This window comes from Hemiscyllium ocellatum, chromosome 9, assembly GCF_020745735.1.
Source record: "Hemiscyllium ocellatum isolate sHemOce1 chromosome 9, sHemOce1.pat.X.cur, whole genome shotgun sequence".
NCBI classification, from domain to species: domain Eukaryota; kingdom Metazoa; phylum Chordata; class Chondrichthyes; order Orectolobiformes; family Hemiscylliidae; genus Hemiscyllium; species Hemiscyllium ocellatum.
The window spans coordinates 84,984,387-85,007,764 of NC_083409.1; the positions used below are offsets into that span (position 1 = coordinate 84,984,387).

The 23,378-nt window shown below is 40.7% G+C and overlaps 1 protein-coding gene across 1 annotated transcript in view; it reads right to left on the reverse strand.

The window, feature by feature from the left end:
• Positions 1–1,205: 1,205 nt before the first annotated feature.
• LOC132818531 (ciliary microtubule-associated protein 2-like) overlaps positions 1,206–23,378 on the reverse strand; it is a 33,987-nt gene continuing 11,814 nt past the window's right edge. The window contains exons 3-10 of the mRNA XM_060829591.1: positions 14,151–14,321; positions 9,462–9,584; positions 8,757–8,894; positions 6,363–6,503; positions 4,632–4,799; positions 4,384–4,506; positions 3,883–4,010; positions 1,206–1,271 (exon numbers count right to left, since the gene is read on the reverse strand). Coding sequence (XP_060685574.1) covers positions 1,232–1,271; positions 3,883–4,010; positions 4,384–4,506; positions 4,632–4,799; positions 6,363–6,503; positions 8,757–8,894; positions 9,462–9,584; positions 14,151–14,321 — 1,032 coding nt within the window. The 3' untranslated portion in view covers positions 1,206–1,231. The remainder of the gene's footprint in view (positions 1,272–3,882; positions 4,011–4,383; positions 4,507–4,631; positions 4,800–6,362; positions 6,504–8,756; positions 8,895–9,461; positions 9,585–14,150; positions 14,322–23,378) is intronic.

Here is a 23,378-nt window from a genome sequence, read left to right on the forward strand (position 1 = left end):
GACTTTCAAAGAGATTTTTCACTGTGCTTTTCAAGCAGAGACTTTTCAAGAAAAGTACATTCTGGTCACTGGAAAACAGTGAATGTCATGCTGCTGTTTAAAAAAGGGTGTAGGCAAAAGGCAGCTAACTATAGGCCAGTTAACTTAATAACTAGTCAGGAAAATGCTGGAGGCTATCATTAAAGAAGAAATAGTGAATCATCTAGATGGAAAGGGTTCAGTAAGGGAAGGTTGTATTTGACAAATTTACTGGAGTTCTTTGAGGATGTAACAAGCACAGTCAAAAACAAGGATAGCAAGGAGAGGAAGAGCCAGCCTTGGATAACCAAGGAAATGAAGGAAGGCATCCAACTAAAAGCTCAGGCTTACAAAACAGCCAAGAATACTGGGAAACAGGAAGATTGGGAAAACTTTAAAAAGCAACAAGAAAACCACGAAGCAAGCAATAAAGAAAGGAATGATAGATTATGATTGCAAACCAGCACAGAATATAAGAACAGGTAGGAAACGTTTTTATAGATACATAAAATGGAAAAGGGTGGCTGAAGTGGAAGGTCCCTTGCAGGATGAGAAAGGGGAATTAATATTGGGTAATGCTGAAACAGCCAAGGCCTTGAATAGCTATTTTGTGTCAGTCTTTACAGTGAAAGATTTGTCTAACCTGTCAAATTAACAAGGAAACAGTTATTAGAGGGCAAGATTGAGCCAATTCACAATTCACTTTCAAGTTATTTATCCCATGAGTTACTCAAATATAAAATCCAAGAAACGTCATAAAATTGTACGATGTAGAAGAAGTAGTGGGCCAGTTGGGCCATCAATTCTGCTCTTTCATTCAATTAGTTCATTTTTCTGTCTTATCCCCATAGCCCTCAATTCCCTCACTATTTAAAAATCTATCACAGCCATGAATATACATGTGATCCACCCTCAAATAAGTTGACAGATTTACTAACCAATGAGAGGAAAAATATCCTCCTCATCTTTGTTTTGAATGGGCAACTCTTACTCTAAGATTATGCCCTCTGTTTCTAGACTGTCCTGTAAGGGGAAACAACCAAATTTATCCTATCAAATCCATTGCAAATCTTGTATGTTTCAATAAAATGTTTCAAACAAGCTACCTTTGAATAAAATGCAGCATAGTTTTGTGTTTCATTTATTGTGAAAGAATTTTTTAGTAAATCTGCTGAGATATTTATTCAGATAGGTTAAGGCCTAAAATTTGTTTTCAATCTTGATCTGAGCTTTTTCCAGATCCCAGACGCTCCCTAAAGAAAGAAAAGAGGAATTGTTATAGAATAAAGATACTTCACATCTGTTCAAGATTATCAATCATTCTTGATTCACTAAAGTGAAATGTGTAAACCATTTTCTTCCTGCCTTATCAAAATTCAGGTATTCACAATCTTCACTCGCTGAAAACTGAACTATTCTGGTTAATTACTTAGACAGAAGATGTTAAATTTCTTCAGAAGACTGTGCCGACATGAGCAAATCAAAGATAACTTCTGGAATATCCAATGAGTTTTTGAACTTCTGATGGCAGTTAGTGATAAGTCATGAGACTAGCCAAGCTTTGTGTGTGTTGCCAAGGGCACATTGCAGCAGAACAGCTGGGAGAAGAAGCTGCTGCTCTCTCTACATCATCTTCTGCTTCAGAAGTGGGCGGCACGGTGGCACAGTGGTTAGCACTGCTGCCTCACAGCGCCAGAGACCCGGGTTCAATTCCCGACTCAGGCGACTGACTGTGTGGAGTTTGCACGTTCTCTCTGTGTCTGCGTGGGTTTCGTCTGGGTGCTCCGGTTTCCTCCCACATTCCAAAGATGTGCGATTCAGGTGAATTGGCTATGCTAAATTGCCCATAGTGTTAGGTAAGGGGTATATGTAGGGGTATGGGTGGGTTGTGCTTCGGCGGGTCAGTGTGGACTTGTTGGGCCGAAGGGCCTGTTTCCACACTGTAAGTAATCTAATCTAATCTAAAAAAAAACCAACCCCAGGGCATCAATGTGGACTTCAACAGTTTCCTCATTTTCCCTTCCCTCACCTCACATTAGTTCCAAACTTCCAGCTCAGCACTGTCCCCATGACTTGTCCTACCTGCCTATCTTCTTTTCCACCTGTCCACTCCACCCTCCTCCCTGACCTATCACCTTCATCCCCTCCCCCACTCACCCCTCTATGCTACTTTCTCCTCACCCCCACCCTCCTCTAGCTTATCTCTCCATGCTTCAGGTTCTCTGCCTTTATTCCTGATGAAGGGCTTTTGCCCGAAATGTCGATTTTACTGCTCCTCGGGTGCTGCCTGAACTGCTGTGCTCTTCCAGCACCACTGATCCAGAATCTGGTTTCCAGGATCTGCTGTCATTGTTTTTACTATTTCCATCAATGTGTCTGCTGAGTTTGATTAGCCCAGATATCCTGATTACCATTAGAACAGAATTGGCCAATGGTAATACATTTTGAAATCAATCATTTACCTTGCAGGCCAAGACTCATTCCTTTTCTGATCACATTTGCTGCCAAATTTTAGGAGTTAAAGGTCCTAAAGGCCCAGCAGATTTGAATCATGAATTGTAGTGGTTGAAGAGTTAAATTGAGTCAGTCAATAGCATGGGAAGATGTCGGGTCCAGCAGGCTTGGGTCAGATCAGGCAATCAGCGGGTGCCCGATATCAAGTCTATCAGCGTCAGGTTGGGGTAGGGTGAATGGTGGGTCCAGTAATGGGGGCTATCAGACTGTTGAATCAGGGGATGATATAGATAGTTTGTGGACTCAGTGTTAAGTAATTAGTCTGTAAAATAATTACCCAGGAATTGGATGAGGTTTTGATCCTCTACCCTTTTCTGAATAGCTACTATGTTTAAGTAAGTTAGAACTCTCTGAATTCTCCAAAGTTTTCTGGAGGATTCCAGACATGGGATATTGCCCATTGGAAAGTTTGATTTTCCAGGCATTCCCAAGTAATTCTGCATGATCTAGATGCACAGGTCTGGTCTACACTGCTTTCATGACTTTGCCGCATCTACATTCCTGTAAGCAGACATCAAACTTTTCGAGGAAGAGTTTAGTTTCCACAGCAGCATTTCCAAAAGAAGACATCAGCTACAACCTTAAACTGCCAGCTGTAGATCAAGATCTATGGATAGCTACAGTGTGACCAAGCAGGTCCAACCAGCCAACTCTTTCTGATCTTTTTTCCATTGAGCTGCAGTTTGACCAAAGTTAATCTCCTCTATTCTGCCTTTGTCCTTCCAGGAGGTAATGGGCACAAGTTTGGAAGGCACTTTCGAGACGTTCTTGCACTGCAGCTTGTAGATGGTAGATATCACAGTATGTGCATTAGTGGTGTAGGGAATGATACTGGAAGATGGTGATTGGGGTGCAGATCAAGGTGGTGTTGAGCTTACTGGTCTTATATGCTACCAGTTGCCATGTCTCCAGAGCATTTACCTGGGTCTCTGGATACTGGTCCAATGACATCCCAACGATGCCACTTCCTCCTCTCAATTAACTCAAGCTGAGAAAGCCCAAGTGTTTTAATTTGGGAATGCAGATCATGACCACGTCTGGACTCATTACATCAAGGAAATCACAACTGATCACATTTTCATAATTTTCTCAGCAAGTAGAAATAGATTGACTTTACTGGTGTTAGTTATAGGGCAAAAAAAAACCCACAAGTGATTTGGTAATGGGGAAAAATAAACTGTTGAGAGCTCTTCTGGATTAAAAGAATGTTTTAAAATAGGTACTGACGTCATAGCATAGGTCAGTGACATAAAATGGTCTAGTTTAACTTGACCATGAGTAACAAATACATAAGATCAAGTGCTAGTTAAGTTCTTTATATCGAGCTCAATTCAATGGATGTAAACTTACAGCAGGAACTTGTCCCTTTCTATGTTGCTGAGGTAACGTTGAGTCTTGGATTTGAAAGGTGACTGGCAGACTTTTGCTGGTTTTGGATCATATTTACCAGGGTCATAGCGACCTACACCAACATTGTTCTGTGACAAAACAATATTAATAATTAGTCCACTAATAAAACAAGCTTCCCATCATATAGCTAAGCTTTCATCTCCTACAGGAAACTTCATTTTCGTAAGCATAGCTCAAACAACTTTCCTGCATTCTTGTTGAAAATGTCACTTATTTTGACACATTAAACTCTTCAAAATAAAGGTATGTTATCCCCACAGTCTGAAATATGTCTGGGAGCTGTGTTCCTCTCTTTAATCATAAATCCGACCTTTAACATTTCCTGGCGACATATAAAATCACAATTGGGTATATCCAGTTCACTTTGGGCAGCACTTTAGATGTTGTAGACAACACTCACTGTGGGTCATTCGATCTAGCATCCTACAGTCTCACACTTACTGGGTTAAAAGTGAGCAATTTGACAGGCACACGACCACCCCGGCTTGTGGATGACAGAAAAGGAGGCGGTTTACGATTTTCTGGTTTGGAAAGTTGCTTCACATCATAAAATGTATCTTTACCCTATTGAATCATATAAGAACAAATAGAAATGAAGAGAATCATCACCACATCAAGTGAAACTCAACAAAGTAAACACCAACTGATTTTCAGGAGAAATGTATTAAAGCGGAGCCCTGGAGACTTACAACTTGTGGTCGAAATATATTCAGTCCAGTGTAGAATATTCTTTCTACTGGGGGAAATGGGTACTGCTCAACCGTACTGAACTTTCCATGCTGTTTCTTTGCTGAACTTAAAAGATCATCAATGAATGACTCGGTTTTATACATTCCAGGATAGAGATTCAGTGGATCCTTAAAAAGAGAGAAAGTTTCTTTCCATCATTTGTTTCAGATCTTTCCTGTTGTAGTGAAAGTTAAAACTTGCATGGTTTGTGTACTTTTGAATATGTTTATATTTATGCATGGGCTGCAAATTGTTAAATAGTCAATGCGTTTTGCAGAAATGACAGAAATTATGGCTTATTTCCACAATACTTCAGTTGTTAGGAAGAAATTTCAACCCAGTGACAACGAAGGAACAGTGATATAGTTCCAAGTCAGGATGGTGTGTGATTTAGAAACAAGCTTGGAGGTTCTGATGTTCCCATGAACCAGCTGTCCTTGTCTTTCTTGGTGCAGTAATAAGTGTGAGCATCTTGCGGGATAGGATTGGGTGTGCACTTGTCCAATTGGCATGTAGCCTCACCACTGTCCAAGGAGAGAAGCATGGGAAAGGATAATGAAGTCTTCTTGAAGTCATTACGTTACCGCATTGCAGACAGGATCTCAGTAGAATGTTTGTAGTACTTCTATGCTCTGCTACCTCCTGCCATTTTTACTGGCTAGTTTTATCTGGCACTGTCACCCATCAAAGGCTTCCTTCCTGGTACACAGACCTCCAAGGTAATGTGTGGTTAATATCATCCTGCCTCTTGCTTCACTGGAATGTTGCCTACTCATTCTATTCTTTAAGATGCTGCAAGCTATTATTAAATAGGGAACAGTTGATCAGATTACATGCCCTACCTTACCCATCCCAACCAAACTGATGAGTTGTGTAAGAAACCTCATTTAAACTGACAACAGGCCTGTACTGTGCATGAAATATCTGTTCCAGTGTATATTTCCACCAGAGGAACTTTTCCCATTTTCTTTTATTGTATAAGTCTACCGAAAGTTAGTAACAACGAAGGCAAGGTTATAGCCAGTGTTATGATGTGGACTGGGAAGCAAAGACTGAGACAGCATTATTGCATTACTCTGAAAACCCATGGAGGAGTAGGCATTTTTCATGCCATCAGCATAGATAGATTGGCACTTAGAGCCCAAAATTTAGACATAAAATGGATCCAATAAAAACTAATTTAATAGAGGAACAGACTACAATTGATTTGCAGATTTTTTTGACTGTTGCTAAATTGGTGATTGACTGAAGATAAGAATAACAGAGGGCTTATTTCAATGTTGAAATAATGCTTCTCCTACCATCATAATGAAACAACTACCCCATCTCTACTCCTTCACCTCTCACACTTCCCACACTCCTGATATTATTCACAGACTAGATCAATGACCAAGCCCTTAAAATTCAGAAGGACAAGTTAGTGAACTGTTTATTTGATGCCTATATTTATATTAATGCAAATAAAGCACAAGGAAAAAAATAGTTAGGACTGTCCTTCAGCCTCTTTATTCTAGCATTGTGACTCCGTGTACTGATAATTTCCAACCCATTAACAGGAGCTATCAAATTCAGACCTCATATAATGCAGCGCTCAATGCTTCATTGTCTGGAGATCATTGAAGATATCTAAAAGCTTCAGTAAAAAATAAAGTTGTGAATTTGCAATAAATCTGACTATTGTACATACATACCGTTGCAAGATGTCCAGTTTTTATCCGATCACTCCTTTCACCCGTAAAGAGATCATAGGGGCCACGTTTACTGACTACCCGTGTCAGTAATTTATCTATGCTGTTCCCAAGATCATATGTATTTGGTGCCAAGTCACAACCCTGGAAAAGTATGAGGTATATTTCTAAATTGAAGGACATAATCTGAGATTAGTTTGAAAATCACTGTTGTTGACGTTAGTGTAGAAGTGTTCATTAAACATTCTTTTGCCTATGATTTAGATTTTGATGGCAGTATTTATAACAGGATAGATCTTTTTAAAATAGTAGACAAGGGAAATCATAGAAACATTATTTTCAACTAATAATGGCAATAGTCATTACTAGGCTTATAAATTTCATATGTTAGTGAGTTTTTGATTCCAGATACTCAATGCAAAAAAGAGGCAATTTTCACTTTTTGTTGTTGATCTTCTATTCATTGTTTTTTTAATTTCCATTGAAATTGACGTAATGAAAATTGATAGGTTCTACAATTGGTACACAATCCACTTCACTGGGATTACTGCATAAGCGATGAAACAAAAGGTTATCTTGGAGGAATCAAGGTAGATATACATTTGATCCTTTTTTTTTCTACATTTTGATGCTGTTATGGAACAGACTAACCCCCTCAAAATATCCAGAAGATGGATGGTAACTGTTCGTTTTTAAAGGTGAAAGTAAGATGTTGCATTCCAAATGCAATTTGATTGATCAAACTACTGGATTTAAAGCAAAACACACTTTATTCATCCACTATCATTAAACCACAGCAACAAAAAAAAGGAATTAACTCTATTGGAAAAGTTAACAGAGTAATAGATGCAGTAACTATTACTAATTAATCTTCCAATATAGTAACATCCCATACACATACTCTTGGCAAAAGGCAAAGTTAGAAAACAGATTGTCTCATGTGCAAATCCAGCAGCAGGAAGAGAACACACAGGTTATGGCTGTTACAAAGAGAGAGAAAAAAATAGCTTCCACTTTAAGATCTGAGCAGCAACTACTGCAAACTAAAAACTAAAAAAATCCTGGTTCTGTGAGAGCTTGCCCACACCTATTCAGGTTGCTTCTATTGTTCCAACTTTAAGAAAAAAACCAAGACCTCACTAGATGTTTAGTGAGTCTGCTAGACTGCTCACCACCTCTGCCTTAAAACGTCTCTTCAATAATAAAAAAGACAAATATGCCAGTTTAAGCCACAGTATAGTCACACTACAATCTAAAGGAAATTGTGAAATGCTTATTTAGTTGAAACATTTTTTGAAAGCCATATATGTGTGAAGTCCTTGAGAAACCTTTTTACATGAAAGGCAACATATAATTGCAAACAACCCAGTGGAGTGCTACAAGGATCAGTGCTGGGCACTCTACTTTTTGTCATTTACATACATGATTTGGATGCGAGCATAACAAGTCCAGTTAGTAAGTTTGCAGATGACACCAGAATTGGAGGTGTAGTGGACAGCAAAGAGGGTTACCTCAGACTACAACAGGATCTGGACCAGATGGGCCAATGTGCTGAGAAGTAGCAGATGAAGTTTAATTCAGTTAAATGCGAGGTGCTGATTTTGGGAAAGCAAATCTTAGCAGAACTTAGACACTTAATGATAAGGTCCTAGGGAGTGTTGCTGAACAAAGAGACCTTTGAGTGCAGGTTCATAGTTCCTTGAAAGTGGAGTCGCAGGTAGATAGGATAGTGAAGAAGGCATTTGGTATGCTTTCCTTTATTGGTGAGAGTATTGAGTACAGGAGTTGCGGCTGTACAGGACATTGGTTAGGCCACTGTTGGAATATTACATGCAATTCTGGTCTCGTTCCTATCGGAAAGATGTTGTGAAACTTGAAAGGGTTCAGAAAAGATTTCCAAGGATGTTGCCAGGGTTGGAGGATCTGAGCTACAGAGAGAGGCTGAACAGGCTGTGGCTGTTTTCCCTGGAGCGTCGGAGACTGAGACCTGATAGAGATTTACAAAATTATGAGGGGCATGGATAGGATAAATAGACAAATTCTTTTCCCTAGAGTCAGAGAACGAGAGAGCATAGGTTTAGGGTGAGAGGGGAAAGATATAAAAGAAACCTAAGGGGCAACTTTTTCACGCAGAGGTGGGATATGTATGGAATGAGCTGCCAGAGGATGTGGTAGTGGCTGGTACAATTGAAACATTTAAGAGGCACTTGGATGGGTATATAAATAGGAAACGTTTGGAGGGATATGGGCTGGGTGCTGGCAGGTGGAACTAGATTGTGTTGGGATATCTGGTCGGCATGGACGGATTGGACCGAAGAGTCTATTTCCATGCTGTACATCTCTATGACTCTATGACATGTGATTCTTTAAAGGAATACAACAGAATGATATCCTTACCAATGTATCAAGTGTTCGGCTTTTTGCAGATTTTGAATCCATTATTCCTTGTGACCCAAAAGACATCTTCGCTTTCTCCTCCAGGACTGCAGTAGGAATCCCACCCTTTCCATATGTACCGGGACCTGGGCTACCAATCTGAAAAAAGAGCAGAGTAGAAACAATGTAATCATTTCCACTTTATATTCTGATGGTGATAAGAATTAACTCTTTTAGACGCAGCATGAAAAATGTGTCTTTCAGGTTAACACCGTTCTTAAAATAAAGTTTATGAGTTCAGCAACAAACAATTCTGCATAATATTGCTAACAAATATATACTTATTAGTATCAAAGAGTGTAAGGTTAACTTTTTGGCATTCTGCACTCTGCTGGTATTTTCAGTTTCAAAGCTGTTATGGTCAACCAGCAGAGCAGACTAGCAGAATAATAGTCAAAATTGTTGGCATATTGAGGTAGATATGGACAGTCATGCAATAAATGTAGACCTATAAACTCTTTCTAAAAACTTTCTGTAAACTTTCTATAAATCTTTATATAAGTAACATGGATTTGATTCTGTAGAAGTTTTATTTTAATGTCAATATACAAAGGCAGAAATGTTGCCTTTGAATTCACTGAAAATGTGCATTTTTATTTTTGCACATTACCTTGTTATCTGCATATTACAGAAGTTGTCTAAAAAGGCAATAATTTAAATCCTTACATCTTTCTGCTTTTTAAAGCGCTCCTCGTTAGTGTCACAAATGCCTCTGCTTCCAGGATTCTTCTTTTGTAATAAGTCAAGGAAATGTGGGATCTCATATTTGCCTGGGCCAAGGTTTGTTTCCTGCAGTTAAAAAAAACAACAATGTTTTTTTTTCCCCTCAATTTTGACTGCTAGGCTTTCCTTTTCTTATTTACAAATTGCACAGAGTCTAAACAAAATTTTATATAAATATCATGTTCAGCAGAATTTAAACCAAATTCTCAGATTTCAAAATTGTTTTTAGTGAAGTGAGTTTATCTGTTCTAAAGAATAGAATATTTGATCCAATTATTTCGCATCCAGTGCCATAGATGGCCTGGATTTCTCTTGGATTTCTATTGCATGGTAAAATCCCTGCCTTGATTATGATGTGTTAGCAAATCTCATTGTTCTTCCGAATCTGAGAAAATCTCATTGAACCAGAAAACATTGACTGAAAGCCAGCCATGTCCTCATAAGGTAAAAAATATGTGAAGACATACATACTGGCTAGCTAATGTAACACCACCAATAATGATATAGCAAATATTTCCATTTCACTTCCTATTTTACTACAAGATTAGCACAATTTACAGTCCCCAGGAAATTCAATAAAGGAGACTAAAAAAATTAACTCTCTGAAAAAAAAAGTGAAATATTATGACGTTTTACAATCCTATTTTGAGTTGCATCAAATTAATTTTGGGGACATAAGATTTGAAGTTGCCTAAGCTTACTTAACATGGAAACTTACATCATTAGGAGGATTGAACTAATCTCAGAGGAACAAGGGCACCAGACACAATTTTAATCTTTTGCAATGCTAAGATCCCACATTCTAAGATTTGCAGAAACCACCTGATGACATAGCAGTGCTTTGAAAACTTATGCTGCCAAATAAACCTATTAGACTATAACTAGGTGTTGTGTGATTTTAAACATTCTAAGAGATATGAATTAGGATGCCATATTTGACCAAATGCAAATAGCCCTCCACATAGGGGTGGGATGCATTAGGAGGGGGAAGTCAGGGGAATTCCAAGAAGGATTTGATCTCTGGAGTGACCAGATTTTCAGAAGTCAAAACAGGCACTCAGTGAAAAACGTTGAGAAACCGGGTCTCTATGATGACTGATATGATGATCAACCAATGCCAGGAATCTGGGGGAGGGGCAATAGAAGATTGAAGGTCATGTGATGTCAATTCCCAGAATACATCCAGCCAGAATTAGCATTCTATTCTGTAGATGGTTTAAAAGTTACAACCAACAATGGGGGACGATTGGTGGCAAAAATATGGCAGTTTCTTTGGAGATAGAAAGGAGGAGAGGTCATTTTAACGTAATGCAGTTTGCTGTGATACTTATTTAAAAGAAGAAGTATAGCATTTCACACAGGCTCCCTCCAACAAGGGCCAGTTTCTACATCCTAAAAGAAGGAAATTTGAAAATTAGGAGATTTGGATTTAGGAAATTGTTAGGCAGAGGGATATTAAATGAAAAATGAGGAGTATTTAGGCAGAGCAGGGACATTTGGTCACCTTACCCATGTCTCTCTGATGGCTGAAATTAGGAATGTGTAGGCAGAGGAGAGGTAACAACCTTGGCCATAACTCCACTCCTCTCCTCACCAGCTCACCAACTCCTGTACTGACCTTCAAAGATTCTGACCTTAAACATTTTTTGCTGGGAAATGTAGTATTTCTCTTGAATTCTATTTTTTTTAGTTCCTGATTGGAACCCAAGTTAGCTGTCCTAATTTTGATTTAAAAGCATACTATTATATTAATTGGTGCAAAGTTTTGCTGATAACGAACAAGCCATATTTGCTTTTAGCTTGTAATTCCTTTGTGAAGTATAAAAGATTCAACATTCACCCCAGACTCTTTATGTCTTAGCCAGGTCTCTCTAATTGTTATGATACTGCACTTTATAAGATGATTATGGTTTAAATTATCTTCAGACGGAGAAAAAGAGCTGATTTGGTTTGATTTGATTTGATTTATTATTGTCACATGTGCCTAAGTACAGTGAAAAGTTTTGTTTTGCATACAAGCCAGGCAGCTTATACCATACAAAGTGCATTAAGGTAATAGAACAGAGCAAAGCATACAATGCTTTGGCAGCAGAGAAGGTGCACAGAGAGCTCGGTCAACATTAAATTTGAAATTTGCAAAGTCCATTCAGAAATCTAATAACAATGGGGAAGAAGCTAATCTTGAATCTGTTGGTCCATGTGTTTAAGTTTTTGTATCCTCTGCCCAATAGAAGAGGTTGGAAAATGTTATAGCCGGGTCGGGAAAGATCTTTCTGGGGCAGTGAGAAGTGATTAATCATGTGGAGTTCTTTGAGGACTGAACCCTATTCAAGGAAACAAAGATTGTGGACAGTTAAAAAGTAGATTCACCAGAGGATACTTTGCCAGTGGAAGTCCATTACATTATGCTCTGAAGATGGGATGAAAGGGAGTTTAAAAGGACAGTGTAAAATTCATACTTGTGGGGCAGGAAGAATGGGTCCAGTTAAAACTGGGAGGAACTTGGGATTTTTAAACAAAAGACTATACATTTCTGCTGAAAGTTTGGAGTAAGATATAGAAGTGGAATTGTGTTCTATTAATATTAAGTAGTTAATGATGAACACTTTTTCCTGATGCTTAGTGTATCACTGTTAGCTGATGGTGATTTTAGTAAAAATCTAAAATGTGAAGTTCAGTTTGATGATTCTTTATTTAAAATAAATTGCTGGAAATCTTAATCTATGTTTTTCTCTCTCTGTAGATGCTGCCAGACCTGCTGAGTTTTCCATATTCTGTGTTTGTTTCTATGATTTCACATGTTTAAAGAGAAATTAATTTCCCAGTCAACACTTAACAATCTGTACAGGAACTGTAAGAAAGTACATCGCAACAGGTCAGAAATTATTCTGTTTGCTAGCATAACTTTGCACTCTCTGGTTAAAAGCATAAACCAGGCACTCAGATTTTATTAGGAGAAAGTGAGGACTGCAGATGCTGGAGATCAGAGTTAAAAAGTGTGGTGCTGGAAAAATACAGCGGGTCAGGCAGCATCCGAGGAACAGGAGAATCGACATTTCAAGCATAAGGCATGAAGGGCTTATGCTAAAATGAAGCATAGCTGACCAGCTGTGCTTTTCCAGCAACACACTTTTCAACTCAGATCTTATTGCATTGTACTAAGTATCAGTCATAATCTAATACTCTAACTTACTGTTTAAACATGCTTTTATAACAACAGGACTTTTGTTTAAAACTTAGGTTTTAAATTAGAAACAAGGAAATAATTAGACTTCAAAAACAGCACCCAGATACATTTAAAGAGGTAGACTATAATTTGGGTTTTGGTGTATATGTACTGATAATGAACAAAGGTCTTAACTTGAAAGATTTCTCCATTTCAAAGAGAATAAGGAAATGTTGTGATGTAAGGTGAGTAATTTATATATATATATATAGCAGCATTATTTATTTTGAAGTTTGAATATTGAACTAGTGGCATGTGGGTTTTAACACTGTTTATAAGGTGATTTAATGATTAACCTGTCAGTAGTTCTGCTTTTTGGAAGCAAAATGAGAGACAGAGTTCCTGGAGTGCTAATGGAAATTAGTTTGCATTAAGAGGCTGTCCAGAGTAAATTTTGCCATGCATTAAGCTTCCATCTATTAGAAGGATCACAGATTGACTTCTTTTGCTTGGGGGAAGAAGTATAGCTTGGAAAAGCTTTTGGTTTCTTTTCATAGATACCATGGTTGAAGTTAATGGTAAGAATTCTCCTGGAAAAAGGAGTTAGTTTAGAAATGTTAGTTCAGGTACACAATCCTTTATCCAAAAAGCTCCATTACACAAGATATTTTTATGGAGCATCATTCTGGCATATGAACAGGTGACCCAACTCCACACCCATTCAAATCATGTTACTCAGATGTGACGTGGTGGCGTGACCCAGCACGGGCAGGCGTCAATTGAGTCTCAGCGCTCGTACTATTCACACGAGCATCTGCTGTTAGGTAATTTTTAAAACTTCACTGTGAAAATGTTATTTATTACGAAATCTGAAGAATTCCAAATTCTGAAAAACAACTGGCCCCAAGGATGCCAGATAAAGTATTGTGTATCTGTAATAGGTTACCTCAGCAGTAAGAATTTAGTTTGAAAGCTACAGAGCTAACATGTTTGGTTGAAACCCTGAAGGAGTTATTCAAAACTGAGAAAGTTAAAGTTCAGTTGTGACTAAATAGGAAGTAGGTTACTGAACTCTTGAAACTGAGAATCAAAAGCAACAGCTCAGTCGTACATATGGATATGATAGAGAAGGGAATTCTCTTGTGTGTTTGAATACTGTAAAGGATTACTGTTGAGATATTGTATTTTACCATGTTTTGAAGCATTTTAAATGATGTTAAATGTAAATAACTTGGTTTATTTTACTTTATCTTGTTCCTTTTGTGTAATAAACTTCTGTTTTATTATCGAACCCAAATCTTTGGAATTTCATGCTTTATGTTTCAGTGAAAGACCACATTGCCAAAAAGAAACAAAAAAAATGATCTATCAAACCTGATTTCAGTCTTGCATCTGACTTGTCCAGTGGTAACATTAGCTGGGATCAAAACAACATGAATAAAATAGTCTGTGAAAACATTACTTACCAAGAATTTCTTTTTTAGCTTTTGTTCTTTATAGAATGACTGTGGTGTCTGAGCAAACCTTTCTACTTCATATGCTCTTTCCCACCCAGGACCTGCTGCTTTACGGGAAACCTCGCTGTGACTGAAGTCTCCTGTGTCCACATTGTAGTAACCAGGTGCCAATCTTCTTTCCTGGAAGAGAATTTAATCCTTGTCAATGTCAATTTTTCAACAATTAAGAAATAATTTATTGCATTAGAGAATGGGCATACAGTTAGGTACTGATTTTAGCTGTTCTGCCAAGTTAGAGATGCTAGTTGGTTGTGCCAAAGAACGTACAGCAGAGGAACAGGCCCTTCAACTCACCAGGGCTGCGCTGACACCTGATGCCTTTTAAAATAAAAACCTTTTGCCTTTGTGTGGTTCATATCCTTCTGTTCCCTGCGTATTCATATATCTGTTAAGATGCCTCTTGAACATTGCTATTGTATCCACCTCCACCACCTCCACTGGTAGTGTATTCTAGGAACTTTCCAATCTCTGTGTAAAAGAAAAGTTGCCCCTTATATCTCCTTTAAATTGATCCCTTTCACCTTAAACCTATGTCTCCTAGTAATTGACATTCCCACCCTGGGAAAAAAATGCTGTCTGTCCATTCTATCCATCATAATTTTATAAACTTCTGTCAAGTCGCCCCTTATCCTTTGACATTCAAGTGAAATCAAACCAAGTTTTGTCCAATCTCTCATCCATAGCTAATACCCTTCAAACTAAACCTGGTAAATTGTTTCTGTACCCTCTCCAAAGCTCCATATCTTCGGGCTTCAAGGCTTAGGGCAGCATGGTGAATCAGTGATTAGCACTGCAGCCTCACAGTGCCAGGGACCTGGCCTTTGGTGACTGTCTGTGTGGTGTTTGCACATTCTCCCTGTGTCTGCATGGGTTTCCTCTGGATGGTCTGGCTTCCTTCCACAAGGTAAAAACAATGACAGCAGATGCTGGAAACCAGATTCTGGATTAGTGGTGCTGGAAAAGCACAGCAGTTCAGGCAGCATCTGAGGAGCAGTAAAATCGACGTTTCGTGCAAAAGCCCTTCATCAAGAACTTTTGCCCGAAACATCAATTTTACTGCTCCTCAGATGCTGCCTGAACTGCTGTGCTTTTCCAACACCACTAATCCAGTATCTGGTTTCCTTCCACAGCCTAAAGATGTGCAGGTTAGGTGGGATGGCCATGCTGAATTGTCTGTACTGTCTAGGGATGTACTGGCTAGGTGGATTAGCCATAGTAATTGTAGGGTTATAGGTCTGACTGGGATGTTCCTATCCTGGTGCAGATTCAATGGTCTGTACTGCTAGTAGATGCCGACCAGAACTATATGCAATATTCCAAATGTGGCCTAACTAAAGTTCTATACAGTTGCAACATAATTTTGCTCATTTTATGCTCTGTATCCTGACTGATGAGGGCAAGCATGTCTCATGCCTTCTTGATTACCGTATCCACTTTTATGGCCATTTGCAGGGAACGTTGGATCCGTACACTTAGATCTTTGTGCATATTGATGTCTGGCAAGTGGGAGCTTTCAAAAGCAATTTAAAGAGAGTTCAGACTCAATATCTCCTGCCAGCCTTACCCTTTACACTTTCCTGTTAGTGTAAAGGGAAAGGCTGGCAGGAGATATTGAGCATCTGGCCAACAAAAAGAAGGAGGCATATGTCAGGTATAGATAGCCAAGATCAAATGAATCCCTTGAGTACTGGGGGCGTAGGAAAACACTTGAGCAAAATCAGGACAAAAAGGGACATGAGATAGCTTTGGCAGATAAGATTAAGGAGAATTCTAAGAGATTAGACTTACTTTAAGGACAAAGAGTAACTATGGAGAGAATAGAGGCCTTTAGCAGAGGAGCAGACTGGCTGATGCCAGCACAGTTGGCTGAGAGGGTGTCTATCCACTACCCAAGTCATCCAAAGCCTGGCGGTCAAGGCACTCAGCCCCAAAACCTCACGTGCACTCGAGGCGTGTGGTGGGCATCCAGACAAGCTGATCCCTGTCTATCCAGAACTCGATGTTGGTCCCACACTACAGACCATTCCTCACAATGTGAGCCAGCTCAGGGATATCCTTTCGAATGGCACAGAGGTGCTATCTGTATTGGTTGATGCTTCGCACTATCCACTGCTATGCCTTTGCCCTCTCCCTGGACACACTTTGGTGTGATGTTTTGCCCTCCAGCGGTGAAGATCCGCTGTAGAGGCCCCTTTACAAAGCGGTCCTCACTCTTACATCAGGTATGTGGAGTGGAGAGAGCTGTGTGCATCAGTCCCGTGCAACATACTTACTGGGCACCAGACCATGTGTACGTTCTGTGGCATGGAAGACATGGCCCTCTCGCATTTATGTGAAGTGTGCTCATTTGTTAAACTTACTGGTTTTTTGACAGGGCTGCTGCTAAACATTTGGTTGCACTTCAGCCCCACGATTCTCTTCTTTGGGCATCCGGTGTGGAGGAGCTGACAGGTCTGTGGACCTTCCCGCGGCTTTGCTCCTGGGCTGGCCAAGATGGCCATTGACAGGTGCAAGCAGTGAGCTGAGAAGGAGCTCGTTAGTTCTGACTGTCTGCCCCTCTTTCACGGTTACATCCACAGTCAAGTGTCCCGAGAGCAGGAGCACGCAGTGGTCACCAGTACAGTGCAGCCTTTCATAGCCGATAGGCTGGAGTGCATCGTTTCTCAAACAGTGAGATTTGAGTTAGTCGTGTAAGTTTCCATTCGACTTTTTAAGCTTGCATTGTTCTCGGTTTTCTGCCTGGGAAAGGGCTGTTTTATTTTTCTTTCAAACTGATTTGGACTCCCTGAAAGAGTCAAGGGGGCTTTTATTTCATCTCCATACTGTCCTTGTCCAAGATGTGCTTGATGGGGTCAGGGTAAGGGGCATTTTATTCTTGGTTGAAATGAGTCGAGGAACTTTTCTCTGAATTTTAGACCCTTGTTGTCCCTGTCCTAGGAGTGTTTGACTGAGATGGACGAGAGGCCATTTTGGTTTCTTTTAGTTTCCTTTGATTTTGAACAAGTCAGGGAAGGTTTAGTTTACTTTCAAACCCTTGTTGTCTCTAAGCCAAAGTGGTTGATGGGACTGAATCAGGGAAAGCCATTTTCTTTGCATTTGTTTATTGATTTTGATCTTCCAGAGACAAAGGGACTTTATTTTTGTTTCAAGGGTCAAGGAAACTTTCCTTTCTGTTTAAATATATTTTACCCATATACTCTGTATTTTACCCAGTGCTGTCCCGATCCCAGGAGTGTCTGTTTAGATGGTGTTGGGGGAGTCTTGACTTTTCTGATCATATCTTTTTGTTTAAAAGAGTAGGACCCCTTAAAGATCAATGAAGCTGTCTACGAATGTAACCACTGAAGATGGGTGAGATCCAAAAGGAATATTTTGCATATTTACAGTGAAGAAAGACATGGAAGCTAGAGATCTTAGGGAGTTAAATAGTGCTGTCTCAATAACAGTCCATATTACAGAAGAGGTGCTGGAGATCTTCATATTTGCAAAGGTGGATAAATCTCTGGGATTTGATCACATGTATCCCAGCATATTTTGGGAAGCTCAGGAAGAAATTGTGGGGCCCCTAGCAGTGATATTTATATCATTAACAGCCACAGGTGAGATGCTGGAAGAATGGAGGGTGGCTAATGGTGTGCCACTATTTAAGAAAGGCTGCAAGGAAAAGCCAGGGAAATAGAGACCAGTGAGCCTGATGTCAGTGGTAGGTTAGCAGGTTCTGAGTCATAGAGTCATAGAGCCATAGAGATGTACAGCATGGAAACAGACCCTTTGGTCCAACCTGTCCATGCCGACCAGATATTCCAACCCAATCTAGTCCCACCTGCCAGCACCCGGCCCATATCCCTCCAAACCGTTCCTATTCATATACCCATCCAAATGCCTCTTAAATGTTGCAATTATACCAGCCTCCACTACTTCCTCTGGCAGCTCATTCCATACACATACCACCCTCTGCGTGAAAATGTTGCCCCTGGGGTCTCTTTTATATCTTTCCCGTCTCACCCTAAACCTATGCCTTCTAGTTCTGGACTCCCCGACTCCAGGGAAAAGACTTTGTCTATTTATCCTATCCATGCCCCTCATAATTTTGTAAACCTCTATAAGGTCACCCCTCAGCTTCTGACGCTCCAGGGAAAACAGCCCCAGTCTGTTCAGCCTCTCCCTGTAGCTCAGATCCTCCAACCCTGGCAACATCCTTGTCAATCTTTTCTGAACCCTTTCAAGTTTCACAACATCTTTCTGATAGGAAGGAAACCAGAATTGCACGCAATATTCCAACAGTGGCCTAACTAATGTCCTGTACAGCCGCAACATGACCTCCCAACTCCTGTACTCAATACTCTGACCAATAAAGGAAAGCATACCAAATGCCTTCTTCACTATCCTATCTACCTGCGACTCCACTTTCAAGGAGCTATGAACCTGCACTCCAAGGTCTCTTTGTTCAGCAACAGTCCCTAGGACCTTACCATTAAGTGAATAAGTCCTGCTAAGATTTGCATTCCCAAAATGCAGCACCTCGCATTTATCTGAATTAAACTCCATCTGCCACTTCTCAGCCCATTGGCCCATTTGGTCCAGATCCTGTTGTAATCTGAGGTAACCCTCTTTGCTGTCCACTACACCTCCAATTTTGGTGTCATCTGCAAGCTTACTAACTGTACCTCTTATGCTCACATCCAAATCATTTATGTAAATGACAAAAAGTAGAGGGCCCAGCACCGATCCTTGTAGCACTCCGCTGGTCACAGGGGTCTACATGAATTTGGAGAGACAAAGACTGATTAGGGATAGTCAGCATGGCTTTCTGTGTGGGAAATCATGTCTCACAAACTTGATTGAGTTTTTTGAAGCGGTGACCAAAGATAGATGAAGACAGAGCAGTAGATGTTGTCCATATGAGCTTTAGCAAGGCTTTTGACAAGGTTCTGCCTGGTAGACTGGTGAGCAAGGTTAGGTCACACAGGATCCAGGGAGAGCTAGCCAACTGGATACAAAATTGGCTTGAAAGTAGTAGGGTAAAAAATGGGGTCTACAGATGCTGGAGATCACAGCTAGAATGATTCCTGATGAAGGGCTTATGCCCGAAACGTCGAATTTCCTATTCCTTGGATGCTGCCTAACCTGCTGTGCTTTAACCAGCAACACATTTTCAGTTGAAAGTAGTAGCCAAAGGGTGGTGGTAGAGAGTTGTTGTTCAGACAGGAGTTGGGTGACCAGCATTGTGCCACAAGGATCGGTACTGGTTTCATTGTTGTTCCTCATTTTAAAGAATGTAGGAGGCATGGTTAGTAAGTCACAGATTACATTAAAATTGATGGTAGAGTAAACAGTGAAGAAGGTTATCTAAGCGTACAACAGGATCCTGATCAACTGGGCCAGGGGGCTAAGAAATGGCAGATTGAGTTTAAATTAGATAAATGTGAAGTGTTGCATTTGGTATAACAAACCAATTAATAGTAGGGTAAAAAATTAGGTCTGCAGATGCTGGAGATCACAGTTGAAAATGTGTTGCTGGTTAAAGCACAGCAGGTTAGGCAGCATCCAAGGAATAGGAAATTCGACGTTTCGGGCATAAGCCCTTCATCAGGAATCAATTAATAGTAGGGCCCTGGGGAATGTGGTTGAACAAAGAAACCTCAGGATGCAGGTACATAGTTCCTTGAAAGTGGCGTCACAGGTAGACAAGGTGGTGATGAAGCATTTGGCATGTTTGGTCAGAGCACTGAGTACAGGAGTTGGGACGTCATGTTATGGCTATCCAAGACACATTTGATACAATTCATGTCACCCTGCGATAGGAAGGATATTATTAAACTGGAAAGGGTGCAAAAAAGGTTTACAAGGATGTTACTGAAACTGGAAGATTTGAGTTAGAAGGAGAGGCTGAAAAGGCTGGGAGTATTTTTTCCTTGGACTATAGGAGGCTGAGAGGTGATCTTACAGAGGTTTACCAAATCATGAGGGCCATGGATATTTGGTGAATAGCCCACATCTTTTCCCTGGACAGGGGAATCCAAAGGTAGAGGGCATAATTTAAGGTGAGAGGAGGAAGATTTAAAAGGGACCTGAGGGGCAACATTTTCACACACAGAGTGGTGCACACATTGAACAAACTGGCAGAGGAAGTGGTACAGGCTGGTACAATTACAACACAAACATTTGGACCGGTACAAGAATATGAAGAGTTTAGAGGGACATGGGCCAAATGTTGGCAAATGCCACTAGTTGAGATGGACATGCTGTGCTGAAAGGCCTGATTCCATCCCGTATAACTATGACTCTATTAAGGGTTCTACCATTTACTGTCTAATTCTGCCCTGTATTACATCTCCCAAATTACATCACCTTGCATTTATTTGGTTTAAGCTCAATCTGCCATTTCTTCACCAAGTCTCCACCCTATCCATATCTTGCCACATCCTCTGGCAATTGTTCTCATTTTCCACAGCTCCTCCAGTCTTGTGATGCCTGTGAACTTACTAATCAAGACACATTCTCCTCCAAATCTATATGTAAAAATAAAAATAGAACAGTACAGCACAGTACAGGCCCCTTGGCTCACAACGTTGTGCCAAGCATTTAACTTAATCTATGGTCAACCTAACCTACACACCCCTCAATTTACTGCCATCCATGTGCTTGTCCAGCCGTCACTTAAATGTCCCTAATGTCTCTGACTCTACTTCCATCACTGGCAGTGCATTCCCCACACACCCACCACTCTCTGCATAAAGAACCTACTTCTGACATTTCCCCTATACATTCCTCCAATCCCTTTAAAATTATGACCCCTTGTTACAGTCTTTTCTGCCCTGGGGAAAAGTCTCTGGCTACTTACTCTATCTATGTCTCTCATTACCTTGTACACACCTCTGTCAAGTCACCTCTCTTCCTTCTTCTCTCCAGTGTGAAAAGCCCTAACTCACTCAACCTCCCTTCATAATGCAAGCCCTCCAATCCAGATAGCATCCTGGTAAATCTCCTCTGCACCCTCTCTAAAGTATCTACATATTTACTGTAATGAACATAGAACATAGACATAGAAAAGTATAGCACAGAACAGGCCCTTCAGCCCACGATGTTGTGCCAACACTGATCCTCATGTATGCACCCTCAAATTTCTGTGACCATATGCATATTCAGTATACTCTTAAATGTCCCCAATGACCTTGCTTCCACACCTGCTGCTGGCAACTCATTCCATGCTCTCACAACTCTCTGTGTAAAGAATCCACCTCTGACATCCCCTCTATACTTTCCTCCAAACAGCTTAAAATTATGACCCCTCATGTTAGCCATTTCTGCCCTGGGAAAAGGTCTCTGGCTATCAACTCTATCTATGCCTTTCATTATCTTGTATACCTCAATTAGGTCCCCTCTCCTCCTCCTTTTCTCCAATGAAAAAAGTCCAAGCTCAGTCAACTTCTCTTCATAAGATAAGCCCTCTAGTGCAGGCAGCATCCTGGTAAACCTCCTCTGAACCCTCTCCAAAGCATCCACATCTTTCCTATAATAGGGTGACCAGAACTGGACGCAGTATTCCAAGTGCGGTCTAACCAAAGTTTTATAGAGCTGCAACAAGATCTCACAGCTCTTAAACTCAATTCCCCTGTTAATGAAAACCAAAACACCATATGCTTTCTTAATGGCCACTTGGGTGGCCATTTTAAGGGATCTATGTACCTGCACACCAAGATCCCTCTATTCCTCCACACTGTCAAGAATCCTATCCTTAATCCTGTACTCAGCTTTCAAATTCGACCTTCCAAAATGCATCACCTTGCATTTATCCAGGTTGAACTCCATCTGCCACCTCTCAGCTCATCTCTGCATCCTGTCAATGTCCCGCTGCAGCCTACAACAGCCCTCTATACTGTCAATAACACCTCCAACCATTGTGTCGTCTGCAAACTTGCTGACCCATCCTTTAATCCCCTCATCCAAGTCTTTAATAAAAATTACAAACAGTAGAGGCCCAAGGACAGAGCCCCGTGGAACACCACTCACCACAGACTTCCAGGCAGAATGTTTTCCTTCTACTACCACTCGCTGTCTTCTGTTGGCCAGTCAATTCTGTATCCAGACTGCTAAGATCCCCTGTATCCCATTCCTCCTGACCTCCTGAATGAGCCTACCATGGGGAACCTTATCAAATGCCTTGCTGAAGTCCATATACACCACATCCACAGCTCGATCCTCATCAACTTTTCTAGTCACATCCTCAAAGAACTCAATAAGGTTTGTGAGGCATGACCTGCCCCTCACAAAGCTGTGTTGACTGCATTTAATCAAGCCATGCTCTTCCAGATGGTCATAAATCTTATCCCTCAGAATCCTTTCTAACACCTGGCAGACGACAGACATGAGACTGACTGGTCTGTAATTGCTGGGGATCTCCTTATTTCCTTATTTCCTTTCTTGAAGAGAGGAATCACATTTGCCTCTCTCCAGTCCTCATATACGACTCCAGCGGAAAGCGAGGATGCAAAGATCTTCGCAAGTGGCGAAGCAATTACATTTCTCGTTTCCCAAAGCAGCCGAGGACAAATCTGGTCCAGGCCTGGCGACTTGCCAATCTTAATGTTTGACAAAATTTTCAGCACATCAGCTTCCTCTATCTCTATCCATTCCAGCATGCACACCTGCTCTTTAAAGGTTTCATTCACTACAAAGTTCGTTTGTTTCGTAAAGACAGAAGCAAAAAACTCATTTAGGGATCCCCCTACCTCCTCAGACACCACACACAAATTCCCTATGCTATCCCTGATCGGCCCTACCCTTTCTTTGACCATTCCCTTATTCCTCACATAAGTGTAAAATGCCTTTGTGTTCTCCCTAATCTGTTCTGCCAAGCCTTTCTCGTGCCCCCTCCTGGCTCTCCTCAGACCATTTTTGAGCTCCTTCCTTGCCTGCCTGTAATCCTCTAGAGGAGGAAGTGAGGTCTGCAGATGCTGGAGATCAGAGCTGAAAATGTGTTGCTGGAAAAGTGCAGCAGGTTAGGCAGCATCCAAGGAACAGGCGATTCGACGTTTCGGGCATAAGCCCTTCTTCAGGAATATTGCATCCAAGGAACAGGAGATTCGACTTTTCGGGCATAAGCCCTTCTTCAGGAACTTTGAAGAAGGGCTTATGCCCAAAATGTTGAATCTCCTGTTCCTTGGATGCTGCCTA